This window comes from Panthera leo, chromosome A1, assembly GCF_018350215.1.
Source record: "Panthera leo isolate Ple1 chromosome A1, P.leo_Ple1_pat1.1, whole genome shotgun sequence".
Taxonomy (NCBI): domain Eukaryota; kingdom Metazoa; phylum Chordata; class Mammalia; order Carnivora; family Felidae; genus Panthera; species Panthera leo.
The window spans coordinates 66047867-66073793 of NC_056679.1; the positions used below are offsets into that span (position 1 = coordinate 66047867).

The 25927-nt window shown below is 42.2% G+C and overlaps 1 protein-coding gene and 1 long non-coding RNA gene across 3 annotated transcripts in view; one reads left to right on the plus strand and one right to left on the minus strand.

Annotated features, from left to right (window-relative positions):
• Nucleotides 1-20929, minus strand: part of DCT (dopachrome tautomerase) — a 34259-nt gene extending 13330 nt beyond the window's left edge. Inside the window, exons 1-6 of the mRNA XM_042928950.1 lie at nt 20620-20929; nt 11552-11851; nt 9612-9712; nt 9312-9478; nt 6901-7080; nt 5096-5231 (exon numbers count right to left, since the gene is read on the minus strand). Of these exons, the coding sequence (XP_042784884.1) occupies nt 5096-5231; nt 6901-7080; nt 9312-9478; nt 9612-9712; nt 11552-11851; nt 20620-20914 (1179 nt within the window). The 5' untranslated portion in view covers nt 20915-20929. The remainder of the gene's footprint in view (nt 1-5095; nt 5232-6900; nt 7081-9311; nt 9479-9611; nt 9713-11551; nt 11852-20619) is intronic.
• LOC122214203 overlaps nt 3990-25927 on the plus strand; it is a 38979-nt gene continuing 17041 nt past the window's right edge. Inside the window, exons 1-3 of one of the 2 annotated variants that reach the window (XR_006199789.1) lie at nt 3990-4156; nt 14255-14306; nt 15441-15511. This is a non-coding gene — a long non-coding RNA (uncharacterized LOC122214203). The remainder of the gene's footprint in view (nt 4157-14254; nt 14307-15440; nt 15512-25927) is intronic. The other variant, XR_006199791.1, reaches the window with a different exon arrangement.

Genomic DNA, 25927 nt, shown 5'->3' on the forward strand with positions numbered 1-25927 from the left:
CCCTAGGTAAGTAGCCTAAAGAAACTGTGAGTTCTGGAACTCATGCCCAAACATTATTCCTTCCGTGCCCGCAAAGAGAGGCTTTGGCTTTCTGTCTATTCACATGCACATGACAACAGATACCAAAGAAAAACAGAATTTTAAATATTAAAGGTAGTAAAAGTAATGAAGATAAGGATGATTAAACATCTAGTAACTTTGAGCTACATGTAAGTCACAGAATTAGAATTCCTCATCCATAAAGCCATAATGTGAGCTCCCAGCTAGAGCAGGAATGAAACAGACTAAGGAGATAGTCCTACAGAGAAGGGACATTTAATTCCTTAGAGGAGGAGTTGGCGAACTAAAAGCCTGTAGGCCAAACAAAGTTCACCACCTGTTTTTTAAATAAAGTTTTATTAGAACACCACACTCACTCGTTCATGTACCGTCTATGGCTGCTTTCACGCTGCAGTGGCAGGGGTGAAGTAGTTACAACAGAGATCATTTGGCCTGCAAACCCTAAAACATATGCAATCGATAGGGCCATTCACAGAAAAGTGAGTGAAGCCCTACGTGCTTACTAGGCATCCTCCAAAGAAGGAGATAAGAGGTAACAATCCTTGAAACTTAGGATGCTGAAAAGCAAATTACCAGCATCGCCTTTATTTCCTTTACTAGGAGAGAAAGGTCATGTGGGGGTGTATAATCCGTAATCAGTCAGAAGATTCTGCTGTTCTCCCCCTAACATTTTGGAGTACTGGGTAAGGAGTGGTGTCACATTTTTCCTCATGAATAGGGACAGTGTGTGGGCATTATATTGTTGAAAACGTATGCTCTATAAAATCTTATTTAGAGAAATACAGTATCGGTAACGAGATGTGAAGTTATATACCAGAGAAGGGAGACACAAGAACTCCTTGGCATAGGCTGATGGCTGAGACAAGAGCCAGAAAAATGATGTGAAATATCAAGTCAGAACCCATGAATGAGGCAAGCATCCTACAGAAGAGAGAAGACAGCTGTGGAGGCTTTAAACAGAAGCCCCCACCTTGCTGGAGGTTGGGACTAAGAGTCCACATTTCTGATGACCCCTTCGTGTTTTCCTACACACAAATATGAGGGCAGAAACGCTTTTTGAGAAAAAGAAACAGTTCCATCCACTGCTCTGTATCCAGATCTCCTATAACTCACCCTTGCCAGGAGTTCATCCATCCTGGAGCCCAGAAAGCTATCTAGACCCTCACACCATCATGCAAGCTTAGAGCATTGTGAGCTATACCTTTACCCTCCTTCATATCTCCTTTTTTTTTTTTTTTTGTACCTTGGGTGGAGTAAAAATAATAAATCACCTCTGAAATAACTCTGACTTTGTGCTTGTCAGTAAAATTGCCTTAGGGCACAACTGTCTGCTATGGAGAACAAGATAAAAAACCTTAATTAAGGTTTAGCAATTCAAAGCCAACATATAGTTCTCTAATTCTTTCCCAGCAACAACCATGAAACACATTGTTATTTTACGATAACTGTTGTGTTGTACTTGGCAGTTTCTAAAGCAGCTTCATATTATTCTAATCTATTAAGTGTTGCATTAATGAGCACACCCTCCTCCGACACCAGATCGAGCCCCGTGACCTGCACTTTGCAGAGTGCTCCATGTAATTCAGTAAGACTCCCAAGGTTGTACAATTCAGGACTAAAGGCAACTTACTTGACTTACAATCCATTGTTCTTTTGACTATGCCATGTGGCCTTCCAGGAGTCCAGAAAAACAAACTGCTATCAACTGATGGTTTCAGGATACACTGTGATAGGGACTGAATTACGGCCCCCTCAAATTCATACGTTGAAGCTCTAACCCCCAATGTGACTGTATTCAGAGATGGGACCGATAAACAGGTAATTAGCGTTAAATAAGGTCATATCTGTGGGGCCCTGAGAGGATGGGACTGGTGTTCCTATAAGAAGAAACACTAGAGAGCTCGCTGCCTCTCTTTCCACTTAAGTACACATCACCAAGAAGGCAGTGGTCTATAAGCCAGGAAGAGAGCTTTCACCAGGAACCAAAGCATTCAGCACCTTGAACTTGAACTTTCAGCCTCCAGAACTCAGCAACGTGAGCTGACTAAGACCCATTGTTAAGATTAACACTAAGGTGAGAAAAACTCTAGGAAAAAAATAACATAAAGTTATTGCTACAACATACAATCTATACTAGATAAGAGTTTAAATTCAAAGCACTGGCAAAATAAAAAAGGAACGGTGGTGAAATTTCTTCTTCTAGTTGCTTTGAAACTCTCCAGGACACACAACCCTGAAGACGGGGTTAAAATAGTAGATGGTCAGTTAAGTATCTGTAAAGCAGAGACACTGCTTTAGGGGTTCAGCAGCTGAGATACAAATGTTTAAGATGTCTTAAAGCTTCTACACCAACGCTGGCAAGCTGTACTTGAGGGGCGGAAAAGCAGCCTCTGGACAACCTGGAGCTGACCTGGCACTATCAGGGAGGCCCGGGTGTTCTGCCGAAGGTAGAACAATCATGGGACATCAACATCAGACAAAGTCACCCTGTGACCCTCCGTGATGGATCAGGACAAAACCAAGGCAATTCTGCACCAGCGTCGGAGTGCAGACAAAAGTGAACAGAGTCCAAACCGCAAAATACCTAACATGAACTTTAGCCCTTTCCTGGCCAATAGGAGCGACTGCCACTGCTCTCTCAATTACTAACAATTATTGGGAGGGGCGCCTGTGTGGCTCAGTCGGTTAAGCGTCCGACTTAAGCTCAGGTCACGATCTTGCTGTCCGTGAGTTCGAGCCCCGCGTCGGGCTCTGGGCTGATGGCTCAGAGCCTGGAGCCTGCTTCCGATTCTGTGTCTCCCTCTCTCTGACCCTCCCCTGTTCATGCTCTGTCTCTCTCTGTCTCAAAAATAAAACATTAAAAAAAAATTTTTTTAAAAATTGTTGGGATACTCAGTCATAGAATCCAGACAGCATCCGATGCAGGGCAAGGCCCTGCCTCCTTAAACCCTCCCCAGATCCGCTAGCACAAGCCCAGATCCCTTCATTCTCTTCCAGCACCTGAGCCACCCGGTGGTTTCCCAGTCTGTCCCTGCGACAAAGACTAAAGCCAACAGTGTTCCACAACAGGTACATTCCTTGCGGTCTTTGACTGGAGGGTACAGCCCAAGGACAGCTGGGGTGACGTGGCCCTGACCTGCACCTCCTCATTTTGGGGCTGTCTCAAGACAGCCCCTTGGTGAGCAGGTTTTTAAAACGAATAAGGCTTGGAATTCTAACACTTAGCATCCCATCAAGTGTCTTCCTGTTTTACCTTTTGTTAATTATTTATTTAGTTAGTTAGCATTTCTTCGGTTTTTGAGACGCAGAGAGAGACGGTATGAGCGGGAAAAGGAAAGAGAGAGAGGGATCCGAAGCAGGCTCCAGGCCCCGAGCTGTCAGCACAGGGCCCGATGCAGAGCTCGAACTCATGGACAGTGAGATCATGACCTGAGCCGACGTCGGACACTTAACGGACTGAGCCACCCAGGTGCCCGTTTTCCTTTTGTTTTAAAGTGAGACAAACATATCAAGGGAGTTCATTACACCATGAATTTTAAAGAATTATGAGGTTCCTCCATAATCAACAGAAGCTCTCCGTACTGGCTGTATTTCCTCTCAGAGATACGAAGCCAGCTAATAAATTAAAGAACATCACATGCAGTTTCTGTATTAAAGGAAAGCATTTGTCGTACTACTGTGTCCAGCACCTCTTCTCCACTCTCTGCCCCTCTACTGGCTGACACAAACTTTCTTTCCTGCACGGAACTCCCTAAAGTGGCGCACACTCATTGGTGGGAAGGGGAGAGGGGTGAACATGTGACCTTAGTCTGGCCAATCAGAATACCTCATTCCCCTTGCCACACTGATTGGTTCAGGGAGGGCACATTATCCAGGCCTGGCCAATCGTGGAACCGTTCTCTGTTACTATGGTAACATGGCTACTTCCTTCCCCTGTGATAAGCTGGCAGAGTGCACATTTGTGGCTCTCAACGGCTAGCTCAACTACCACGTAGGAAGAGGTTGTTTATGAAGACAGACACAGGGAGCTAGCTGACGTCATTTGAGCCCCCAGATTCAGCCATACCTGAAGCCGGCGGCATTTCTCAGTTTCCCAGTTAAGTCAAAATATTCATTTTCTTATTCTAAATTAATGTGAGTAGACTCTTTCATTTGCCAACCAAAAAGAAATGACTGAATATACAATTAAGTTTGCAAACTGACCCAAACCATTCAGCACTACCAGGTTCTCTTACCTATCAGTGGCCTCCTACTTTTGGGGGTAGGTAGTGGCCATAGTGCCCTCCCCATCTCAAATGAACGTGTTCCTAGGTGGCGTGGAACCATGAAAGCAAGTGAAGACCAGCTTCTGGTCAACCTACAAGCATTGATTAGCGAGTAGACACAGAAGGCCTAAAAGAACCTATTCTTGTACTCTGAAGGAAGCCCACACTCTCTTCTGGCAAGTATCTGACATGAAAGATTCAGTCCAAAGCAGACACAATGACATGGAGACAGCAGGAGCAGCTCATTTATAGGCAGAATGCTTTGCAAAACGAGGGGGCCCAGGACCAAACGCCAAACAGGGCCGTGGACTTGTGTGCTGATCCGAAGTTGCCAAGTGGTTGGGTTCCATGCAAGGGTCATGGTGGTCCCACCGTTCATCTTCAACACCACTCATCTGATCATTAAAAAGTTATTTCCATTTTACTAATTTATTATATAAATTATGCTAAATTGTGATATGATTTATAATATCATTATGCTAACTTATGAATCGACCTCTGGACTATAAACTCCTGTCTGGGGTCATTCCAAAGCTAATCATCTCTAAAGCATGGGTTTCTAAAGAGGGGACTTTAAATGCCATATAACCACCTGTGTGGTGTAGAGTAAAATGAATTCACATATGAATACATCCCAACGTTCACACAGAGAAAACACACACACACACACACACACACACACACACAAGAACCTTAATCTTTCTGAAAAGCAAATACATCCAACGTATTATCTAGAAAATTTTCCATCTATTCTGAGCCTTTGAACATACCACAAAAATGGGATCATTGGCAGCAGAGTGTGGCAAAGCGCTTGTCCCGTTCAAGAAGGAATGAACCAAGTTATGCAGGCTCATCATTTGAGAGTCCAGGATCCCGTTTGCTTTATCAAACCCTTCCAGGGCATTCCTGAGAGAAATCAATATGTCAGCAACGAGAGTCACGATTGATAAAGGTCTCTTTTTATTGTTTCCAACCTAAATAATAGCCTTCTAACTTGAGATGGGGCAGGGAAAGCTCAAAGTTAATGAGCTTTGTCCCAGCTCATTAACTGCAACTTAGTCCCAACCTTTAATAATGATCTTAATAAGGGGAGGGAACTCTTGATCACTGCTACTACTGCACTGCTCAGTGGGATTACACCTCTTTTATGTGTACTGTATGACCAATTTTTACCTTCATATCTGTCTCGCATGCCAGGGTATGAACTCTTAGAAGACACAGACTGTGTTTTCTTGTGATTTTTATTGCCAGGGATCAATAACATGCCCAGCACATGGCCAGTGATCAGAAATATTTTTGGAATTAATATAAAATCTTATATTCCCATTTCTCAAATAAACAGACCTCTGGCTTGAGAGTGAGAAATAAGTATGGATGTAAATATTTTAAACAAAGATGAATAGGGCTTCAAAAAGCATGATGGATAGATTCATGGTCTGTGATCAGTTATATTCAGCCTTCGAAACATATCTCCAAATTTTTCTTACCCTTGTCTTTTTCCCCTCCCTATTTTGTAGGAAATTCAAATTGTCTTCATCCTAACTCAAGGATCCTCAGATTGAAGCGTACATGGGAATCACTGAAGAAAAACACATATTTCATGCCCCACTTTCAGAGTGTCTGGTTCAGTTGGTGTGGGCTGGGTTTCACAATCTGTCTTTCCAACCAGCTCCCAAGTGATGCCCATTATGGTGGTCTAGGCACCACACCTTGATAACCACTCCTTTAACTCAAATCTATAAAGATTACACTCCATTTCAACAGCATGTTTACTACAGTAAAAAAATGAATGCATACTCCTTCTCAAACCATCTTAGGTGTCAGCCTTTACATGACCTTGGACACTACTTGAGGTCTGTGTCTAATGCCAATGCAGACTCTGAGCTCTGCTGCACTTAGCACAGACTCTGCGTTTACATTCAGTTTACTCCTGTCCAGCCCCAAATAACACATTGGTTGTATAATTTACACACAGTTAGAGAGACTCTGGTTTGGAAGACCATGAATCTATCCACCGTGCCTTTTTGGAGCCCCATTCATCTTTGTTTAAAATCTTATTTACATCCCGTACTTATTTCTTACAATTCTTAAAGTCTTTTTAGAGGGAGAGAATTATTAGTTGGCCTTTAAATTTCAAGTATTGTAATGTCATTGCTGTGCTATAATTTGAGTTGAATTTAGTCTGTAATACTCCTCGGAGATCTTAGACCTCACTGTTACGGTCTATGGCTGATAAATTTAAAAGAAAAGAAAGAACACGAGCAAATGTTTTTAAATACTATATTTAATGAAGTACCCTGGTTCTGAAGACAGTGCTTATATATGTGCCATAATTAGAAATACAAAAGATGGTTTTGAATAGCTAAGTTAGAAGATATTAAAACCACACTACCCATTAGAGTGGGTGGATGATGAGTTTCCTAACAGTGGCTCCTTGTTATCCTTGCTCATCAAGCCCTTACTTAGCTTTGTAAATGACTCCCAACACTGGATTTCCTTCCAGTTCATTACAACCGCAGGCATGAAAATCTAAAATATTGTAAACTGCCAGTCTAACAGAGCTCAGAGCACCAACCTGAAGCTGAAGGTAGAGTTCTGGAAGAAAGGGGGATTGTCAAACTTCTTGAGAGACAGACAATCTTGCACGTCTTTTAAAGTTGGCAATTTCTCACTGTTTCTTCCCACTTGATTTCTTCTCAACAGACCTTCGGAGGTTCCGTTACACAGGGTGACCCGGCGGTTATAATCATCTAGGCTAAGGGTTGTAAGGAGAGTGAAAATAGCATGTTTTAATTTGTGGCTACTATCATAACTTTGGGCCAAGCAAACCAAGCAAAAACTTAGTCATAATAAAATCTTATTATAGTTACCTTACAAGGGTCAAAAATATGTGGTAAAAGTACTATCTTCAAAAGTAATTATGGATTAAAGAGTTTCAAAAAACCAGATGCATAAAATATGCATGTATATGAAGATAAAGTACCATTCCGTTGGAAAGTAAGAAAGTTTATAAGCAAGATGGTGACTCCTAGGAGGTGCATTTGAATGATGAGTAACTGAAGAGAGCAGGATGACCTGTTTTATACCCAGCTAAGCTAGTGTTGGCAGAAATGGCTGCGTAAGGCTAGGAGAACATTTTAGGCAAACTGAAGGCAAATGAAGGGCACCAGAGTAAAAACAGACAAAACTAGGTAGAGGAGAGATATTAAGAAAAAAGTTGCATGAGAAAGTGTTCCAAGATGGCAGGGATAGCTATGTGGTAAACACAGAGGCTGAGAAGGTTCCACACCCATAAAAGATTACACCCTACAAGTTTGTTGTGGCCTAGAATTCCACCAGTAGAGCATTATTTCACTGCAGGAGATAAAATATCAAAGATGTTTCTGTGTGGGTTTTAATGGGTAAGGGGATAGTCCTGGGTCTGTGAGAATAGAATCAATGCACACGTGAGGATGAAAGAGGCCAGTACCAGAAAACAAGGCAGAAAGGCCTCCAAGGCAGCATTTCCCAAGTGTGTGCCAGTGACACAGTCTGTGAAGTAAGTGTGTCAGAGTTGGGTGAGTTTAGGCTCCCTCTAAGAGTACACTTCCATAGGAAGGTCTCGGAGATGTTCTAAAATGTAAAACCTTTGTAACTCAGCATTCCTTAAATGTGTTTGATTGGACCACCTATTAATTCCCCAAGGAGCTATGAGAAATGGGGCTTTATGGGATTATGGCATCATGTCAAAAAGCACTTCTTACATCCCTGCATGTTGTAGGGCACTCTCCACAGGGCTGCAGGGAAAGCTCAGAATGGAGGAGACAGGATCCCTGCCAGCTTGACCTGCACCCCTACAGACACGTGCACACCCACACTGGGGGCGTTGACAAGGAAGCTCCATGCCATGGAGCAGGAGAAAGACACAGGGCGGGGGAGCTAGAGCAGTCTGGTTAAAAACAGGAGGATTGGGAGGAAACAGATGAATAAAGGAAGGCAGAAGAGCCTTGTGGGGAGTTTTTCCTGAGATGTGTGCCAGGGAAAAGAAACCAATCTAAGGGATCATGGAGGACAGGGTTCCCCATGGGCGGCAGGTTGCTCATCTGCTTATGTGTTCTTCAGTATTTCAGAGATCATTCTCCCCTGCCCCATCCCTGGTCCCTCTCAGCTCACCATCGCCCGATGGTCCAGCCATACCAGACTGCTTCCCGAGACTTCTATAGCTTCATACATAATGTTCCCTCCACCTAGGACACACTCACCACCCCACCCTACATCTGCTTAAGGTCTGTGCCTCCGCATCTTAGAGGATTTCCCTGCCTCTCTTCTTGGCTTTCCACTTATACCTATCATGATACTTTTCACGCTGTATTGTAATTTGTTTACACACAATCTGCCTTTGTAAACATAAAACCATAGTCAAGTGGGAAGCTCTTTTATCCATCCTTGTATTGCCAGTACTATTTCACTGCTTGGAATATGATCAGTGCTTAAGAATGTTTGGCTGAATGCAGAAACTACTTCTAATTTTAAAACAGTTGATCTAGGGGCGCCTGGGCGGGGGGGGGGGGGCTCCGTTGGTTGAGCATCTGACTCTTGATTTTGGCCTGGGTCATGATCTCACAGTTCGTGGGATTGAGCCTCGCATCTGGCTTTGCGCCGACAGTGTGGAACCTGCTTGGGGTTCTATCTCTCCCTCTGGGCCTCTCTCCTGCTCGTGCTCTCCCTCTTTCTCTCACTCTCAAAATAAATAAACATTAAAAAAAAAGAAGAAAACACTTGATCTAGAAATTATGACCAAGCACATTCAATTCCATACCTGCATTTTTTTTTTATTAAGGGGCTTAGAATTTTTAAAAATCCTACCTCCTTCAGGAAAATAATTTTCAGCAACATGGAAACAGAACTCAACACACATTAGAAATAGAAATATAAAGTGCCTCTCCATCTCTCAGACACAAGGAAATGTGGTCTCTGTATTTCCATTGCAGGTATATATGCCATTACCTATCACAGATAACTTCCCAGCTGGAGAATCTTGAGTTCCGGCTAATTAGAGTTGGATCATCTTGTCTTGCTGCCCCAAACAGCTGGTCTGTGCACACGTCACATTCGTTCTTTCCAGTGGCAAAGTTCCAGTAGGGCAAAGCAAAGGACTCATTGCCAATAAGGTGCTAAAAGCAAAGGGCAAGCCTAGTTATTTAACTCATAATATCAAATACAACAAGAAAGCATGGAAAGCAAAGACTGTTATGGGTCTTGACCAAATGCAAAATTAAAAGTACCCAATGCATAGTTTTGACCAACCTGGAGATCCCTTTCCAGCCACAGCAAATGGTACCGGTGCCAGGTAACGAAGGCGGGTCCTTGGTGTGAGAAGTCTATGGCCTTGTATGGGCGCCCTGGTCCTAAAGCAATTGGGAAACATGCTAAAGATTGTGGAATAGAATTTTTCAAATGTCAAACCCTTACCCCATTGGGATGGGTCTACAGAGCCAATAAGTCCATGCTGTTTTAATTGAAAAAAATTTTTTGGTTTTGTCATTTATCCCTCTGAAACCAGCAACAGCAACAACAGAACAATTTCGGAAGCAACTAACACTTTTAGGATAAATTCTCCTTCATCTCTCAGAAGTTTGATTGTCAACAGAGATCGAGAGAAATTCAGGTCACTTTCAGCTTTGAGAGCCCTGACATATTTTTAAGCAACATTTCATTAAGATGAAATAAAGGTATCCAAAGGAATAGACCACGAAGCCCTCAATGAAATACATTTTCAAAAGACATTTATCAACCTGTTCCTTATAAATGCACACATTCATAAGGGAGGGATTAATTAATAGTAAAGTAACTTCAACTGCACTTAGTCCTAATTCAGGCATTTATGAAACTGGGAAGAACTTTCCATTCTTTTGGGTTTTGCCTCAGCCATTGATCAGTTAAAACCACTAGCTGACAAGCATGGTCGCCAAGACTAGAAGAGAGAGAAATACATCCAAACCAATTTGGCTGGCCATTGGAACTGCCAATTGTAGTGAAAAGCTGTGGGCAATTTAATGACCTCCTTACTGCCTGTTCTATGCTTCTTCCTCTTTCGTAACAGCTTTTAGTGGTTATGTAGAAACTTTAGCTAACTTTAGTTCTTTTTCAAAGTGCCTATCATAACTTCAGAAAGCTGAACAGACACAAATATAAATTTAATTCCTAGATCCAACCAGAAATTATAGTCTTCTGTCCCTCCAGAGAGACTACTCTTTCATAAAGCAAAAATTCCTCAGAGTGATGACAGGAAAACTACACAGGTTTATAGCCAGAAGAGCCTCCTTATCTATCGATAAAGAAAGACAAATGCTTACCCGAGAGCAGATTTTAAGGGACTCACACTGAGGAAAGAATGGTTGTCACGGATGATGGCTACATCATCCTTTTTAAATGTTTCAATTCAGAACGCAGTTTAATATTCCCCAAACAAACTAATGACGCAAAATCCAGCAATAGGGAACCAGTGATAAACCCAAAGACAGGCAATTCCCATGGGAATCTGACTATGCAAAGTGAACTTGATGTCTTCATGTGCCCTGACCTTAACCAGGGACCCCAAAAGTGGGGGTAATAGGTAGAGCCAATGTTTCAGAACTGCACCGAGCAGAACCCAGAATGGATTCACACCCCCCTGGAATGTACTGATGTCTGCGGCATTCACTGACTCAATCCCAGCTGGAGCACACCATATTATGGGCACCATGAATGATGATGATCCGAAAGTCTAAAGACTAACACATGCGAGTTTAATGAAACGCACTCTCTCTGCACACTCTAATTCTGCACAGAGAAGCGTCATGTGCTTTAGCACATGTTCAGTTAATTCCTCTAATTTGAAGAAAAAGGTCAGAGAGGGCTTCCATGGCCAGATTTAGAATGTTTTCTTCTGGAATCGAAAGGAATTTGCCTCCTCCGCTCCACCAACTCTTGCCTTTGAGGGGAAATAGCTTCACAGAGGAGAGTTTAGACTTTGAGCCCAAAACACGAACTCCAGGAGAAAACATTTTTGAAAGTCAGCCAACGTACTGGTAGAAACTGCTCCATCCCAACTTCGGGCAGCATTTTGATAATCTGATGACTTTCATAAGCCTAACCCTTCCCTAAAGGTTGTTCTCTTGTTAATTCACCTGCCTGATTACTTCCCACCCATCCACCCCCAGCCCCAAACCTATAGGAATATACCCTAAGCTAAGGGGAAAACCCACCTAATAATGTATCTCTCACAGAGTAATAATGGAGCCACACAAAGAAATCATAAATGCTGGAGTTGGCGATCTGTGGCTGGGTCCCGTTGGGCCCCAGGAGGCCGAGCCAGTGTTGTGTGGTGATCACATAGTCAGGGTGTGTGGTGTTCTTTGCGAGGTCTAAGGCGTCCAAGAACTGCTCTCTCTCCTGAAGAGTCAAGGAATGGATATTCTTCCGAACAACCAGGGGTTTCCTTTCATTGCAATCGTGGCCGGTCCAGCCAAACCTGCAGAATCCACAGTGGTACCCATAAAAATGTCCTGGTTTATATTCAAAAGAAAAAAAGAAAAAGGAGAGACAGAAGAGGAAGTCAGTTTATGTAACATGGAAGAAATTTCTGAATCTGAACACTGGAATAGTGAGGAGAAACTGAAGGTGTTTACAAGAAGGCAAGGAAAACCGATTTCCTTCCCTTATTCTCCTCTTGAAATGTTGCTATCTCCAAGTGAACCGAGTGCTAGAGAGTTTTGTAGAAATAGCCCCCGCAGGGGCGCCTGGGTGGCTCAGTCAGTTAAGCCTCTGACTCTTGGTTTCGTCTCAGGTCATGATCTCACAGTTCGTGAGTTCAAGCCCCAAGTGGGGCTCTGTGCCCTGACATCGTGGAGCCTGCTTGGGATTCTGTCTCTTCCTCTCCCCGTCTCACATACGTGCTCGTGCACCCTCTCTCTCTCTCTCTCTCTCTCTCTCTCTCTCAAAACAAACAAACAAAAAGAAATACTCCCAGCAAAGAAACAGAATATGAAAGGCATCACATGCTGTTACAGGTGGACTGTGTCCCTTCAAAATCCATAAGTTGAAGTCCTCACCCCCAGTTCCTCAGTGATGACTGTATTTGGAGCTAGAGTCTCCAAAGAGGTAATTAAGTTAAAATGAGGTCATTAGGTGGCCCCTATTCCAACACGACTAGTGTCCTTGTAAGAAGAGGAAATTCAGACGGCAATAGGTACAGAGAGACCATATGAAGACACAGGGAAAAGACAGCTGCGTACAAAACAGGAGAGAGACCTCAGAAGAATCTAACCCTGACAACGCCTGGGACTTTGGGCCTCCAGACAGAGGGACAGAGAGTTTCTGTTTGCCACCCAGTCCGTGGCACTCTGTTACTGCAGTCCTAACAAACTAATACACATGTGCCACCTTCCAAGCTCTCCTTCCTCTCATGCAGGCATCCCCCAACCCCGTGTCCCCCCCACCCCCCCACCCCCAGGCTGCACAGCCATCTCGGACATGCACGCTACTGAACCCCGCCTTACACGTGCACGCTGCTGACTCCCGCTATCCTGTGGCACACACAGATGGGCCGACCCAGAGTGGTTCACTGATTTAGAGAAGGAAGGGAATATACACCAAGCTCAGGGCAGAACCCAAATAAATAAGCTGGTTGCCAGGAATTCAGGTGAAATCTAACATTAACAAAGCTGGTTTATTTCACAAAGGAGACAGAGTTAAGACAAAATCAATGGAGGCTGGCAGGTCATAAATGTGAATTAGCTGCCATGATATCGAGAAGTGCAAATCACTGCAGGGCTCCCCGTCTGTGGCACAAAGGTCTCTGCTTTATCAACCCAGGGAATGAGTACTAGTCCTATGAGCTAAAGAGTTTTCTGATCAGCATCTACAGTTGAAATTATTTCAGCTTGTTCTTGACTCTGCCCTTTTTAGCCTCGATTATTGCCTTTGGTATGACCAACACCTCATTCCCTAGGTGGTGGTAAATTAGAGGGTAAATTTTGTAATATTTCTGGAGCAAAATGTTGAAGCAAAAGGGGATCATAATGCTTATCTCCCAGGGCATTAGAGGGGTTAGATAAAGCATTAATGTGGGAGACCAACTCTGCTCCCCTGCCCCTCCTCCCCCTCCTCTTTCCCCTACTCCTCCTCTCCTCCTATTCCCCGTCTTCCCAGACCTTTTTACTTGCTTCCCGTCCTACCTGCAGCACTTTTCCCTCATCATCTCTTTAAATTCCTCTTTGCCTGATTATCTACTACTGTTTTCAGCCTCACAGCGGGTGGTCTACGAGGTCATCCTTGACTCTACACGTCAAGGTCAGATGTTTCTGCACTCAGCAACCCTGGTGCCACATATTCCCCTTTCATTGCATTTATCACAATTATTGACTTGCTTCAGAGACAGGCAGCTAGAAGGCAGTTATCCTGCTGTCTAAGCCTGTGGTTGGCCTTGTACAAAATGACTGTTGAATAAATAAGAAAAATATAAAGCCAAATTATCACAATGTACACTTTAAAAATCATACACTTTTGGGCACCTGGGTGGCTCAGTCAGTTGAGTGTCCAACTCTTGATTTCAGCTCAGGTCATGATCCCGGGGTTGTGGGTTGAGCCCTCTGTTGGGCTCCACGCTCAGTGTGGAGCCTGGTTAAGATTCTCCCCCACTCCTCTATCTCTTTCTTTCTCTCTCTCTGCCCCTCTCCCCAGCTCATGCTCTTTTTCTCTCAATAAAATAAAATAAAACAAAATAAAATAAAATAAAATAAAATGAAACGAAATAAAAATTGTACACTTTTATTTGTAGTCATATCTCAATAAAGTTGAATTTCTTTTGAAAAATAATTAAAAACAAAAGCGTATGAAGCATGTAGTAAATAATCCGATACAAGTAAAATTTCTTCTTCCTCTTTCTCCCTATCCTTCTGGATTAAAAGGAAAAGCAGGCCCGGTAAATCATTTGGATGAACTATAAATACCAAAACAGAGGTAAGTAAAAAATATTATGACCATAGTAGAGACAGGATTATTTGAATTTCTAAAGAAAAAGAAAAATTTACAATAACACGAAACAAAATGATTAGCACTTGTGCTGCATAAAAAAAAAATGCACAGGCCTCCTTTTCTATTAACCCAATGGATTTTTTTAAATGTTTACTTATTTTTGAGAGACAAAGAGTGCAAGTGGGGGAAGGGCAGAGAGAGACGGAGACAGGATCCAAAGCAGGCTCTGTGACCTGAGCCGAAGTCTGACAGTTAACCACTGAGCCACCCAGGTGCCCCTACACAATGCATTTTTTGATGGTTAAAGAAAATGTTGTTAAAAATATTATAAGTAGGAAGAATTTCTTAAGGTAATTTATTTGGGTTCTATGCTCCTTGTAACATACAAAATATCCTGTCTATACTCGCATAGTTCAGTTATCTGTATGTTTTAACACTGTATGAGAACATAAATAAAAAATACTAAAAAGAAAAAATCCTACTAGTCCCAAGACCAAAACATGTTTTTGAATGGTTTCAATTAAATTTACAAGTTAAATTTACATTGTCAAGTGAAGTTAAAGTTTACACGGATTACTAGCGTGAAGCTCTTAAATACAAATTACTTATAAATATTTATTGAGCCACTAGTATAGTCCCAGATGCTATACAACATATTCCAGGGTTATTTTCCCCTAGGGTACCTACTAAAATTGTAGATCTGTTTCAAAACACCTTTGATTAAAATGTATCACTTTCTCTGGCAACACTCACAGGATTAGAGTATCTTTTGAGGAGTGAATGAAAAAACTGCATCCAAAAAATACTAAATACCCAACTTTCCAGCTGTTTCCCTACAGGCAGATGATTGGAGATGAATATATAGTCACAGCTTTACAATAGGAGAGTGAGTCCCTCCTTCAAAATGCTAAGGAATAACACACCTAAATTTTCTAATAATTCAAGGCATTTCTACATTTCAATGCGTAAAACTTGTCTTTGAGTTTTATTGAAATTGAGTAATTCATAACTTATGCCATGAGTTGTAATATTCCTGCACTTCCCTTACCACAATTATTTTTGGTTGCTAGAAACAAAATTATCAATAGCTAATTATCTCCCCCATTTTTCATTCAACAGATAATTTATTAACACCTACTCCCTAAAGGGCAGGCAGAACTCAGCATGCCTCTCTCTGTGCTCCCAACTTGGTAAGTTCAGAGAAGTTGCCATTATTTGTAACTTCGGACTCAACTTCTCCAGACCTGTCATATTGGGATAAGAGCTCTACTTCATAGAGTTCTTATGGGAAACAAGCATGTTAATATATCGAGCACTTAGAACAGTGCCTGCTACAGAGTAAGTTCTATATTAAGTGTCATTATTAGTAGATGCCACTTAACAAGCAGTATTGGAATTATTTGTCTTCATGTCTGTCTTCTCCATCCGCTACACTACGGACACCTTCAAAATCATGTTGGGTTTTTTCCCTCTTTGTACCTGAAGGGTCTAGCATAACTGGTGCTAAATAAACATCAGTTGGGCGGGTAATGAATGAATCAATGAGTAATTGCATAAAAAGCATTAGGCACTAGGAGATACAAATGCAAATATGCTACAATGCCACCATTCAGGAGATGAAGGACATTGGGGGGATGGGCTAAATGGGTGGGGGGTATTAAGGAGGGCACTTGGGATGAGCACTGGGTATCGTACGTAAGTGATGAATCACTGGTCGGACTCCTGAAACCAATACCACGCTGTATGTTAACTAATTTGAATTTAAACAAAAACTTGGAATAAGTAAATAATAAAACAGAGGGGGGAAAAAAGAGGAAGGACGTGTGCGCAGTGAAACACCAACGCAAGTCTAACTACGGGAAAAGTGAAAACGGAGGAACAACCCAAACACCACAGAACACAAAAGACAAAATGATGAATTCTGACTCAGGAGACCAGAGCTGTTGCACAATTATGTTGAGCAAAGACGTTTCTTATTACAAAGCTATACTTGCCTCTGAAAAGCAACACAGAGGTCCTAATTTTCCCAATAAGAAAGAATTGGGGTGGGGGGGAGGGGGGAGATGGGTGAAGGGGATTAAGAAGTACAGACTTCAAGTTACAAAATAAGTAAGTCATGGGGATGTCATGTACAGCACGAGGAATATAGTCAACATTATTGTATTAACTTTCATTTTGTAATCTATGCAACTGTAGCGTCACTATGTTGTACACCTAAAGCGAATATATTATATATCAACTGTACCCCAATAAGTAAAAAAAGAAAGCATCTGTCTGCATCTGAGCTCACCTATAACCCAGAAATGTATTCAGTAAAAAAATTCCTTTTCCAGCATATCTCCCAAAGCTCTGCAGTCAGACCCCTTTGATGTTTTGAGCTTCTAAACCTGGTCTAAAGAATTCGTTAAAATGCTGACGACAACTGAAAAATGAAACAACAGGAGAGCCCAGCACACAAAATATTTATGTTTCTAATTTAGATTCCCTAGTGGTTTCTTACATCAATTTAACCTGAGTTCATTTTTTCCCCTAATCTACCAATAGCAGCAGCAAAAAATATAAGAAGATGGGCCTTTTAGAAAAGATTGCATTATCTTACTGGAAAATGGAGAGGGGAAAAAAAATGAAAGGGTCCCTTGATACCAATCTATATACCATTGAATACGTCCTTGGGCAAAAATTAAATTTAAAAAGACAAAGTCCTAGACCTACTTAGGACTGGGATAAAAATGGAGAGTTAGAAAAACCAAGCCATGCACGTTCCTACATGAACTGTATCAGCTCAACCTCAGAAAGCCATTAGACTAAATAAGCTTAAAGACCACTGATTAGTGAATTTACAAGGAGCTCTAAATAGCCTATTCCTTTTAATTAGAGATTCTATTATTTTAATAACAATACTTTATGCTCACATACAGCCTTTCATCTACAGAGCTCAAAAAGGTTTTACAAGTGTGGTTTCATCATTATCCCCATTTTAGAGATTGGAAAATGGAGGTACTTAGTCTCGTGTACAAACAAGAAGCTCTCAGACAACAGTTCAAAACCTATTCGCTGTGCATGTTTTCCAAAAGTCCAAACACACGGCTGCAATTGGTATGTTCTAAGACTCGTAAGGTGAAAAGCTAGCGCCATCTTCTCCTGAAATTCAGCTCTTCCTCACCACTCAATTTGGCAATTTTTTGGTTTCCATGTATCCCTACGGAGAATAGAGAAGTTCTCTCCAGAGAACTCGAACACATAATTTAGGGGTTTTTTTCCCCCTTCAGAGTTTGTTTTTATTTCTCTTTCCTAGGTTAATATCATTTACCAACTACGAGGTCGTGAAGACTATGGGGTATTTTTTAGTTTTTAATTTTATTTTAGGGGGGTAAGAATATTTAACATGAAATCTACACCCTTTACCGCATTTTTAAGTGTCCAGTACATTATTGTTGACCCTTGGTAAATGTGGTACAGTAGCTTGTTCATCTTGCGCAACTGAAACTTTGTGTCCGTTGACTAGTAACTCTCTGTTTCTCACTCCCCGGGCCCCTGGTAACTAGCATTCCACTCTTTGATTCTGTGAATTTGAGTATTTTAGATACCTCACAAAAGTCGAATAGTAGCCCATTTGTATTTCTGTGACTGCTTCATTTCCTTAGTATAATGCCCCTTAGGTTCATCAATGCTATCACGTATTGTGTGATTTCCTTCTTTTTTAAGACGGAATAGTATTCAGTTGGACGTATGTACCACTTGGCTAAAATGCAGAGAAATTGGAATCCTTGAACACTATTGGTGGGAATGCAAAATGGTGCAGCCACTGTGGAAAAAGCAATATGGAGCTTCCTAAAAAATTAAAAACAGAACTACTATACGATCCAGTAATTCCACTTCTGGGTATTTATCCAAAAGAATGAAAATCAGGATCTTGTAGAGATACTAGCATCCCCATGTCTATTACACCACTGCTTTCAAGAGCCAAGATGTGGAAAAAATCTAAATGTCCATTGACAGGTAAACGATGCATCTAATTTTCCATCGCATTAACAAAGTTCAGGGTCATCAATAGTCCGCTTTCCATAGTTAAACTACGTCTCTTTTTTTAATAACCTTTGAGTGACCTAGAAGAATCCCAGGATCCCTATTTACAAAAAGCTATGAGGATACCAGAGAGGAGGGCTTTTGGGTGTTCAAGGTCAGGTTTAGATTCTGAAGACTGCCTCCCAAACCACAAAAACTTCCCTTGGAAGACAAGCAACTCACTCTGGGGGGAGAATAAGCTGAATGAAGGTCATGTGGCTAGCTTTGGGACTCATGACACATCACAAAATGGTGATTACTGTTTATACGAAATTGGTTTCCAGCTCAGCCACTAGGACTTGGCCTGGCCAACATAAGTGGAGCCATCCAACGTTCATATGGAAAGAGCTATGGTCCTCAATGAGTCTACACAGATCAAATCATGGAGGAGGAAACAAAGACCATACACACTGAGAAAACTGCTTCCTTGAACTGGTCTACAGACATGTGATGTCCTTATTGTCTGGACTTATAGGCCAAACCCTGTTTCTGACCTACTGCCTCTCAGGCATATGTTCATCCTCCTCAGAGCAGGAGATCTCTTTTTATGTTAGGAAGCAGGTCACTGTTACCCGAATTTCCTGTCACTTCCGGAGAACTAGTTATAGGCATTTCTTCTGGAAAGGGAAATTAAAATTACCCCTTCTATTCTGCCATTCTCTGTCCTTTCCATCCCCCTAAAAAAACAAAAAACAATACACAAAACAAAACAAAACAAAACACTTGCTAGCCAGGTCAAAAATATAAAGTAGATGATGATAAGAAGAAGTAAGAGTTATATGTGATTGCCTAATACCTTCTGCTCCCAGATTCTATAAATGGGGATGCCCAACCATTGTAAGCCGTGCCACTCTATCATTGGTTGGCCTAGAAATAAGTATTTTAGAAGAATTTTTGAGTCATAGACAAAGAAGTTAGTATGTAGTGTGGTTTCAATCACACAGGTAATATGAAACCTACTGCTTCTCAGACAAAGGCCATGAGAATCCGTGAAATAATGTCTATAGAAGCAAATGCTCAATTAGCTTAGAAAAAAAATGGATAGTATATGTTCAATATGCTATTTAAAACTTTTGTCACAATGAATACCAGAGGCAAACCTAACGGTTGCTTTGAATCACAGAATTAGCCAGATGGCTACAAAATGATGTATACAGCCAGAATTTTTTACAAGTTAGAAAAACTAACATCATTCCTACATTGACATCACAGTCCTTTGTACATTTCCTGAGTTTATGTTTTTATGCTCCTGCATAGCTCAATTATCTGTATTTCCTATGTGCCAGCATCATATGAGAACATGAGTGAAAAATAATAAAAAGGAAAGCTTCCTATGCAGCTGGATGCTGTAGAACAGTGGCCAAGGGCTTTGCTAAAGTTACCACTTGTGTTTTCTGTGTTTCAAATGCCCTGCCAGCCTTTGAGTGTTTATCACCACTGTGCATGGCTGCTGAACACAGAGAGGCACTACTGAAAAGGATTTGGGAAGGCTCAGAAGAGCCGGAGGAATAAGAAATGCCCAGAGATTTCAAAGAATTGAGTCAAAAGAGACACCAAGGTCTGAAAGAGGGACACGGGGCAAATCTTGAAATGCCCACATCCAACCCAGACAACAGCAGAAAAAGCCATTGTTATTTTATGACTCTCCTTCCCCAGCTCACTGAAGCTCGGTCCCACCACATCCCTCCAACTTTGCCCAAGTGACAACCCAAGCATAACCTTAGCTAGCAAGATGTACTCTGCTTGAGCCCCGTTCAAAACATGAGAAACACTGAGACCAGGACTGCGGAACACCTGCCTTTGACTCCTGTCTTCTAGATGCCAAGGTTACCCACCCCCTCTTCTACAAGCGCAAACCCATTTCAGAAGGAGAGGCCACCAAACCAATCTTGAAAGGACTTGCTCTGAGGTTCAAAGCTGACTCTGGAGCTCGTTAGCTTCCCCTTCCAACAGACAAGCCAATGGCATGTTGGCATGAGTTCACATAACCAGGCTTGGCCCATGGACTATTCATTTGGTTTCTATAACTAGATGTCCTAGAGGGTGTGAAAAATATAACCAAGACATCAGTCTTACCCAGTTCGTTGCCTATGAAAAACAAACTTGGCTGGCCATTTAAAGCCTGGTCTAACACTTCCAAGAGCCTCTTCTCTTTCTGAGAAGGGGCTCCCTTCCCACCTGGGGTCCCCTGACCCGGCTCAAGGCATGCCCGCGTCTTGTCCACCTGCCTCACCTCTGCATCTGCAGGTCCGGTGGAAGAACTTCCTTGGCCACCATTCTCGGTCATCCTGGTTCCGTAGGATGTAAGGACCACTCCAGGGCCTGGTGTCAGCTTGCACCTCCACGCACTGGCCCCGGCCCTCCAGATAGCCACAGATGTTGTCCGGGTCCTCACCCAGTGGCGGGCAGCACTCCTTGCTCACCAGGTTGTTCACGGTCATGCAGACCCTGGGGAACTGTGCCCAGGCTCCAGGCAGGATTCCACAGCCCAGGCAACTGAGCAAAAGCCCCCACCCAAGGGGGCTCATGGCTTTATCAGCAGAAGAACCCGCTCTTGCTTTCCACTCCCTGATTCTACTCTGCCTTTCTCCTTGTCTTCCACTCTTAAGCTCTTGAGCATTCATTCCGTTGATTTTTGGTTTTGAGGGTGAGGGAGTTGATATTGTTTTGCTTGGCGTTCTAGTGCTCTCCTCCTTAAAAAATACCTACAAAAATCGCAGAGCCCACGTGTGTACACGTGTGTACGTGCACACGCACAGACTATTTTATATGATCCAAACGGCTAAAACAAATTTAAAGCCATTAGGAGCACCTCTAACAGCCAGATTTAATGAGGGTAGCGCTTCTCACCATCTTTCCCCCGTTAAATCAGGCTTTGTCTAATTGAGTTAATTTACGGGGTACTGCAGTCATCCTACTTATTATACTGGTATTTCTAAACCCCCTCCTTTCCTCTTTAGCCCATAACTTTAATTGCCTTGAACTCAGTTCAAAAGCCAAACACCGTGCTGCCTTTATTCTATCTGGCTTGCCAAACCACGGGGCCTTGTGAGGTTTGTTGTAAGGGCTGGGAGAAGCCATCATTAGGGGGATTAGTATTAGAGAAACCCTCATTGTTAGCACATGACCCAAAGTGCATAATGAAGTCCATACAGTTGCTGGCTTTGTCTCAAAAGGGCAAAACCATCTTCATTATCTGGGCTCATGTGCCCCGGCCAAACTTGTGACCTCAGACTTCCCGGGGAGTCAGTAGATGCAGTGAGTTCCTCGTTGTTGTTAAAAGGCCTTTACAGACAAGCGCGCATAGCTAACTACAATTCACTCCTGACTACTCGCTGACGTGCTGGAAAGACCACTACAGGAGGTCACACAACTTCAGAAATAAAGAAACATTTATTTAGGGCTGACGTACAAGGAATTGCTTTGTTCCACAATTAAGGGCCCTCTTCCCTCCAAATAAGAATGTACTATTCTCCTATTCAGCACATCGAGGCAGCAGATTTTGAAAAATTACACAAAGTAGCATGCCACCAGAAATTCAAAATTATAATGATCTGATTGTAAGGAAGGCAGTGGAACAATTTGGAGCCAGGGGTGGCAAGGGGCAGCTTTTGATTTATCTTAAAGTTAAGCATTGTCAAACTTCAACCTAGAACACAATGCCTCCCCCGTGCTCCTGAGGGCAGCAAGGGGAGCATCCTGTCAATAATGATGGCTACTGTTAGAGCCTCTGTTTACCCCTTCGTGGTGGAAACAGGACTGACTTACTGCCCTAAGAGTCTGTGTAGACAGCCAATGTGACACTGCTTCAGACAGTTTCTAAGAATACTTTATATTTGGGCATAAAGATACAGAACGTTCCGAAGAAAATTCCTAAGAAATTTTTTTTTTTAAATTTTTTTTTTAGGAGAGAGCACAGGAGAGGGGCAGGGAGCGAGCAAGCAAGAGAGAGAGAGAGAGAGAGAGAGAATCTTAAGCAGGCTCCACACTCAGTGCAGAGTCAGACACAGGGCTCAATCCTACAACCCTGGGATCATGACCTGGGCTGAAATCAAGAGTCAGACGCATAACCAATTAAGCCACCCTGGGGCCCCTAAAACAATTTTTGTATAGATGTTCCTCCCCTGTGTATTTCTGTGTCGTGCCCTTGACATTGTGACTAAGTAGCAGTTCTCATCTCTGACTACGCAACAATGCCAGCCAACCACCCGAGCCCATGGAAGCAGAATGTCTGAGGGTGTGGCCAGGGCAGTATTTGCTATATGTTCTGTAAGCCATATTAATGTGCAGCCACAGTAGAAAACCGCAGGGTTAGAATAAAGCACAGTTCATGTAGAAATGTTGGGACTGAGTCAGCTGAGGGACTCCATGTGTGTTAGTTTCCTGGGGCTGCCTTAACAATTTACCACAAACATAGTGGCTTAAAATAACAGATTTATTCTCTCATAATTCTGAGGGCAGAAGTCCAAAATCAATGTGTTGATGAAGCTGTATTCTTTGAAGACTCCGGAGGAGAATCTTTCTTGCCTCTTCCAACTTTTGGCAGTTGCCTCCATTCTTGTTTCCCTGGTTCGAAGCAGCGTCACCCCAACCTCTGCCATTGTCACATGGCCCCTTTTCTTCTGTCTGCCTCTCGTCTGTGTGTCTCCTGTAAGGACACTTGTCATTGGATTTAGAGCCCACCTGGATAATCCAGGATGGTCTCATCTTGACATTCTTAATTACATCAGTAAAGACCCTCTTACCAAATAAGGTCACATTCACAGGTTCTGAGATATGGACATAACTTCTTGGAGGCCACTCTTCAACCCTCTATGTCATGAATATGAAACTTGAATAACATAAGAATTGCAATATCTCAGAGTTGGGAGGGTGTTGTTGAACTCATTTATTCATTCCATGTGTACCTGCTGACCCACTTCATGTCAGCATTGTGCCACTTTGAGATTCCGTTCTGTGTTTTGTGATGCCTTGGCTCCAAAAATATCAGATTCAAAGTTCTTAGATAATGTCGCTGATGGAATCAACAACTCCCATGTGGGAATGCCCCCAAACCTAGGCCCTTGGCTCTCTTTTCTTTCATAACAATGTTAGCTAGGTAATTCACCTAGTCTGTGGCTTTAAATGCAGGCTATCATGACTCCCCAAAATTACAACTCTGGCCCTGACCTCAACTGGGAGCCCTAGGCTCATATAACTAACTTCCTACTTGGCCTCTCACTCGGAGATCTAGACATTTCTTACTTAACGTTTCAAAGTAAACTTTTGCTCTCTCCACCCAATTTTCTTCCCCGTTAGTCCTCCTCACCTTAGTCAAGAGCACCACCACCATCTCATTAGTGGTTCTGGATTCTTAGAGTAAAATCCAAGGTCATCATAAGGATTTTACTCCAAGGTCCTTTCCATGCACTAATCAAAGTGTGGGCCATGTATCCACAAACATGTGTTCCTGGTCTGCATCAAAATAAATATAATAAGGAGAGAAATTGAGAGCCAGCATTTAGAAACTATCATGGCAATTTGGCATTGGCACAACGTTCAAGCACGTGATCAGTGGACTCATCTCATTGAAGAGGAGGTCTAGTTAGGGGGTTGCCAAGCTTGCGTGGACGTGATCTGGTAGCACAGGCTGCAAACTAGTCACGTTGGATTGCAAGTTGGCCTGTGGCTGAAAAAAATTTTTAACGATTTTTTAAGTTCTTCACCATGGACAGTTCGAGAAGAACTGGCTTGTAAGGTCCTCCACGATCTGTGCCTTGCCTACCTCTCTCTCCCTCTTGTTCTGCAATCACAGAACGTAGCAATTACTCTAGTATTCAACCATGTTGCATTCATTTCCACATTGGTCTTTCTTCTGCCACTCCCTCCGCCTTGAATGTTCTTATTCACAATCCTCCTTGTCACCTAGGTTTCAGCTCACACGTTAGGATGTGAGAGAGGACCCTCTCACTCTATTGTGTCCACATCCAGCCACCTACTCTACCTGGCACTGTTTTCCTTCAGAGCACTTAGCACTATCTAAAATGAACTTATTGGTTTACTTGCTGACAGTCTGTCTCTTCTATTCTGGTATAAATTCCAGGGGAGCAAGAAACTTAGCCATGTTGTCTTTCCCCCATGCTAAGAACAGTGCTTGGCAAAGAGAAGTTACTTGATAACAGTTGATGAGTAATTATGCTCACTTCAATTTTTTTATGTTCATTAGAAGAGTCTCACCATTATAGTGACTGGCTTTATACAAGTTACATGTTATGACTATATAAAATAAATGTAGACTACTAAATACCACTGTCATGTTAAAAGTTCCTTATAAGATTTGCTACACTGCTAAAAATGTCCGATCTAGCACTCCACCACTGGTCCACACCACATCACCACCAACAACAAATTCCCCCCTTACTATTTCTGATGAGATATCCATCACCAGGGTCTGGTTAAACACCTCTAGGAAGGAAATCCCTTTAAGAAATAGTTCTTTTTTTATTATTATTAACTTGTTTTATTTTTCATTTTTTTAAATTCACATCCAAATTAGCATATAGTGCAACAATGATTTCAGGAGTAGATTCCTTAATTCCCATTACCCATTTAGCCCATCCCCCCTCCCACAACCTTTCCGGTAACCCTCAGTTTGTTCTCCATATTTATGAGTCTCCTCTGTTTTGTCCCCCTCCCTGTTTTTATATTATTTTTGTTTCCCTTCCCTTATGTTCATCTATTTTGTCTCTTAAAGTCCTCGTATGAGTGAAGTCATATGATTTTTGTCTTTCTCTGACTAATTTCACTTAGCATAATACCCTCCAGTTCCATCCACATAGTTGCAAATGGCAAGATTTCATTCTTTTTGATTGCTGAGTAATACTCCATTGTATAAATATACCACATCTTCTTTATCCATTCATCCATCGATGGACATTTGGGCTCTTTCCATACTTTGGTTACTGTTGATAGTGCTGCTATAAACATGGGGGTGCATGTGTCCCTTCGAAACAGCACACCTGTATCCCTTCGATAAATGCCTAGTAGCGCAATTGCTGGGTCATAGGGTAGTTCTATTTTTAGTTTTTTGAGGAACCTCCATACTGTTTTGCAGAGTCGCTGCACCAGCTTGCATTGCCACCAACAATGCGAAAGAGATCCTCTTTCTCTGCATCCTCGCCAACATCTGTTGAAGAAATAGTTCTAAAGGTTAGGAAATTCTTCCTTTTTAATAACTATTTCATATTTAAAATTTAACACAATTTGAATTTGAATATAAACAGTGAAGATTTCCTTCACCAATGTTTCCATCAAAAGCCCTTGGGAAATAACCTACCCCCCCAGCTCCCCCAGAATGGGTCCAGTCCATTTTCCATAGAATTTTGTCCCTATCTTCTCTTTTTTCAGACCACATTTCTTCAGTTCCTTCCATTTTTCCTTCATATGACCTAATTTTAAATCCTCCCATTAGCCTGTACTCTTTTTTTCTGGAAAATTCAGTTTGCCATTTGACCTCTTCATGCATGTTTCCCGTAAGTTAAATCAATGTTCCTGATAAAATC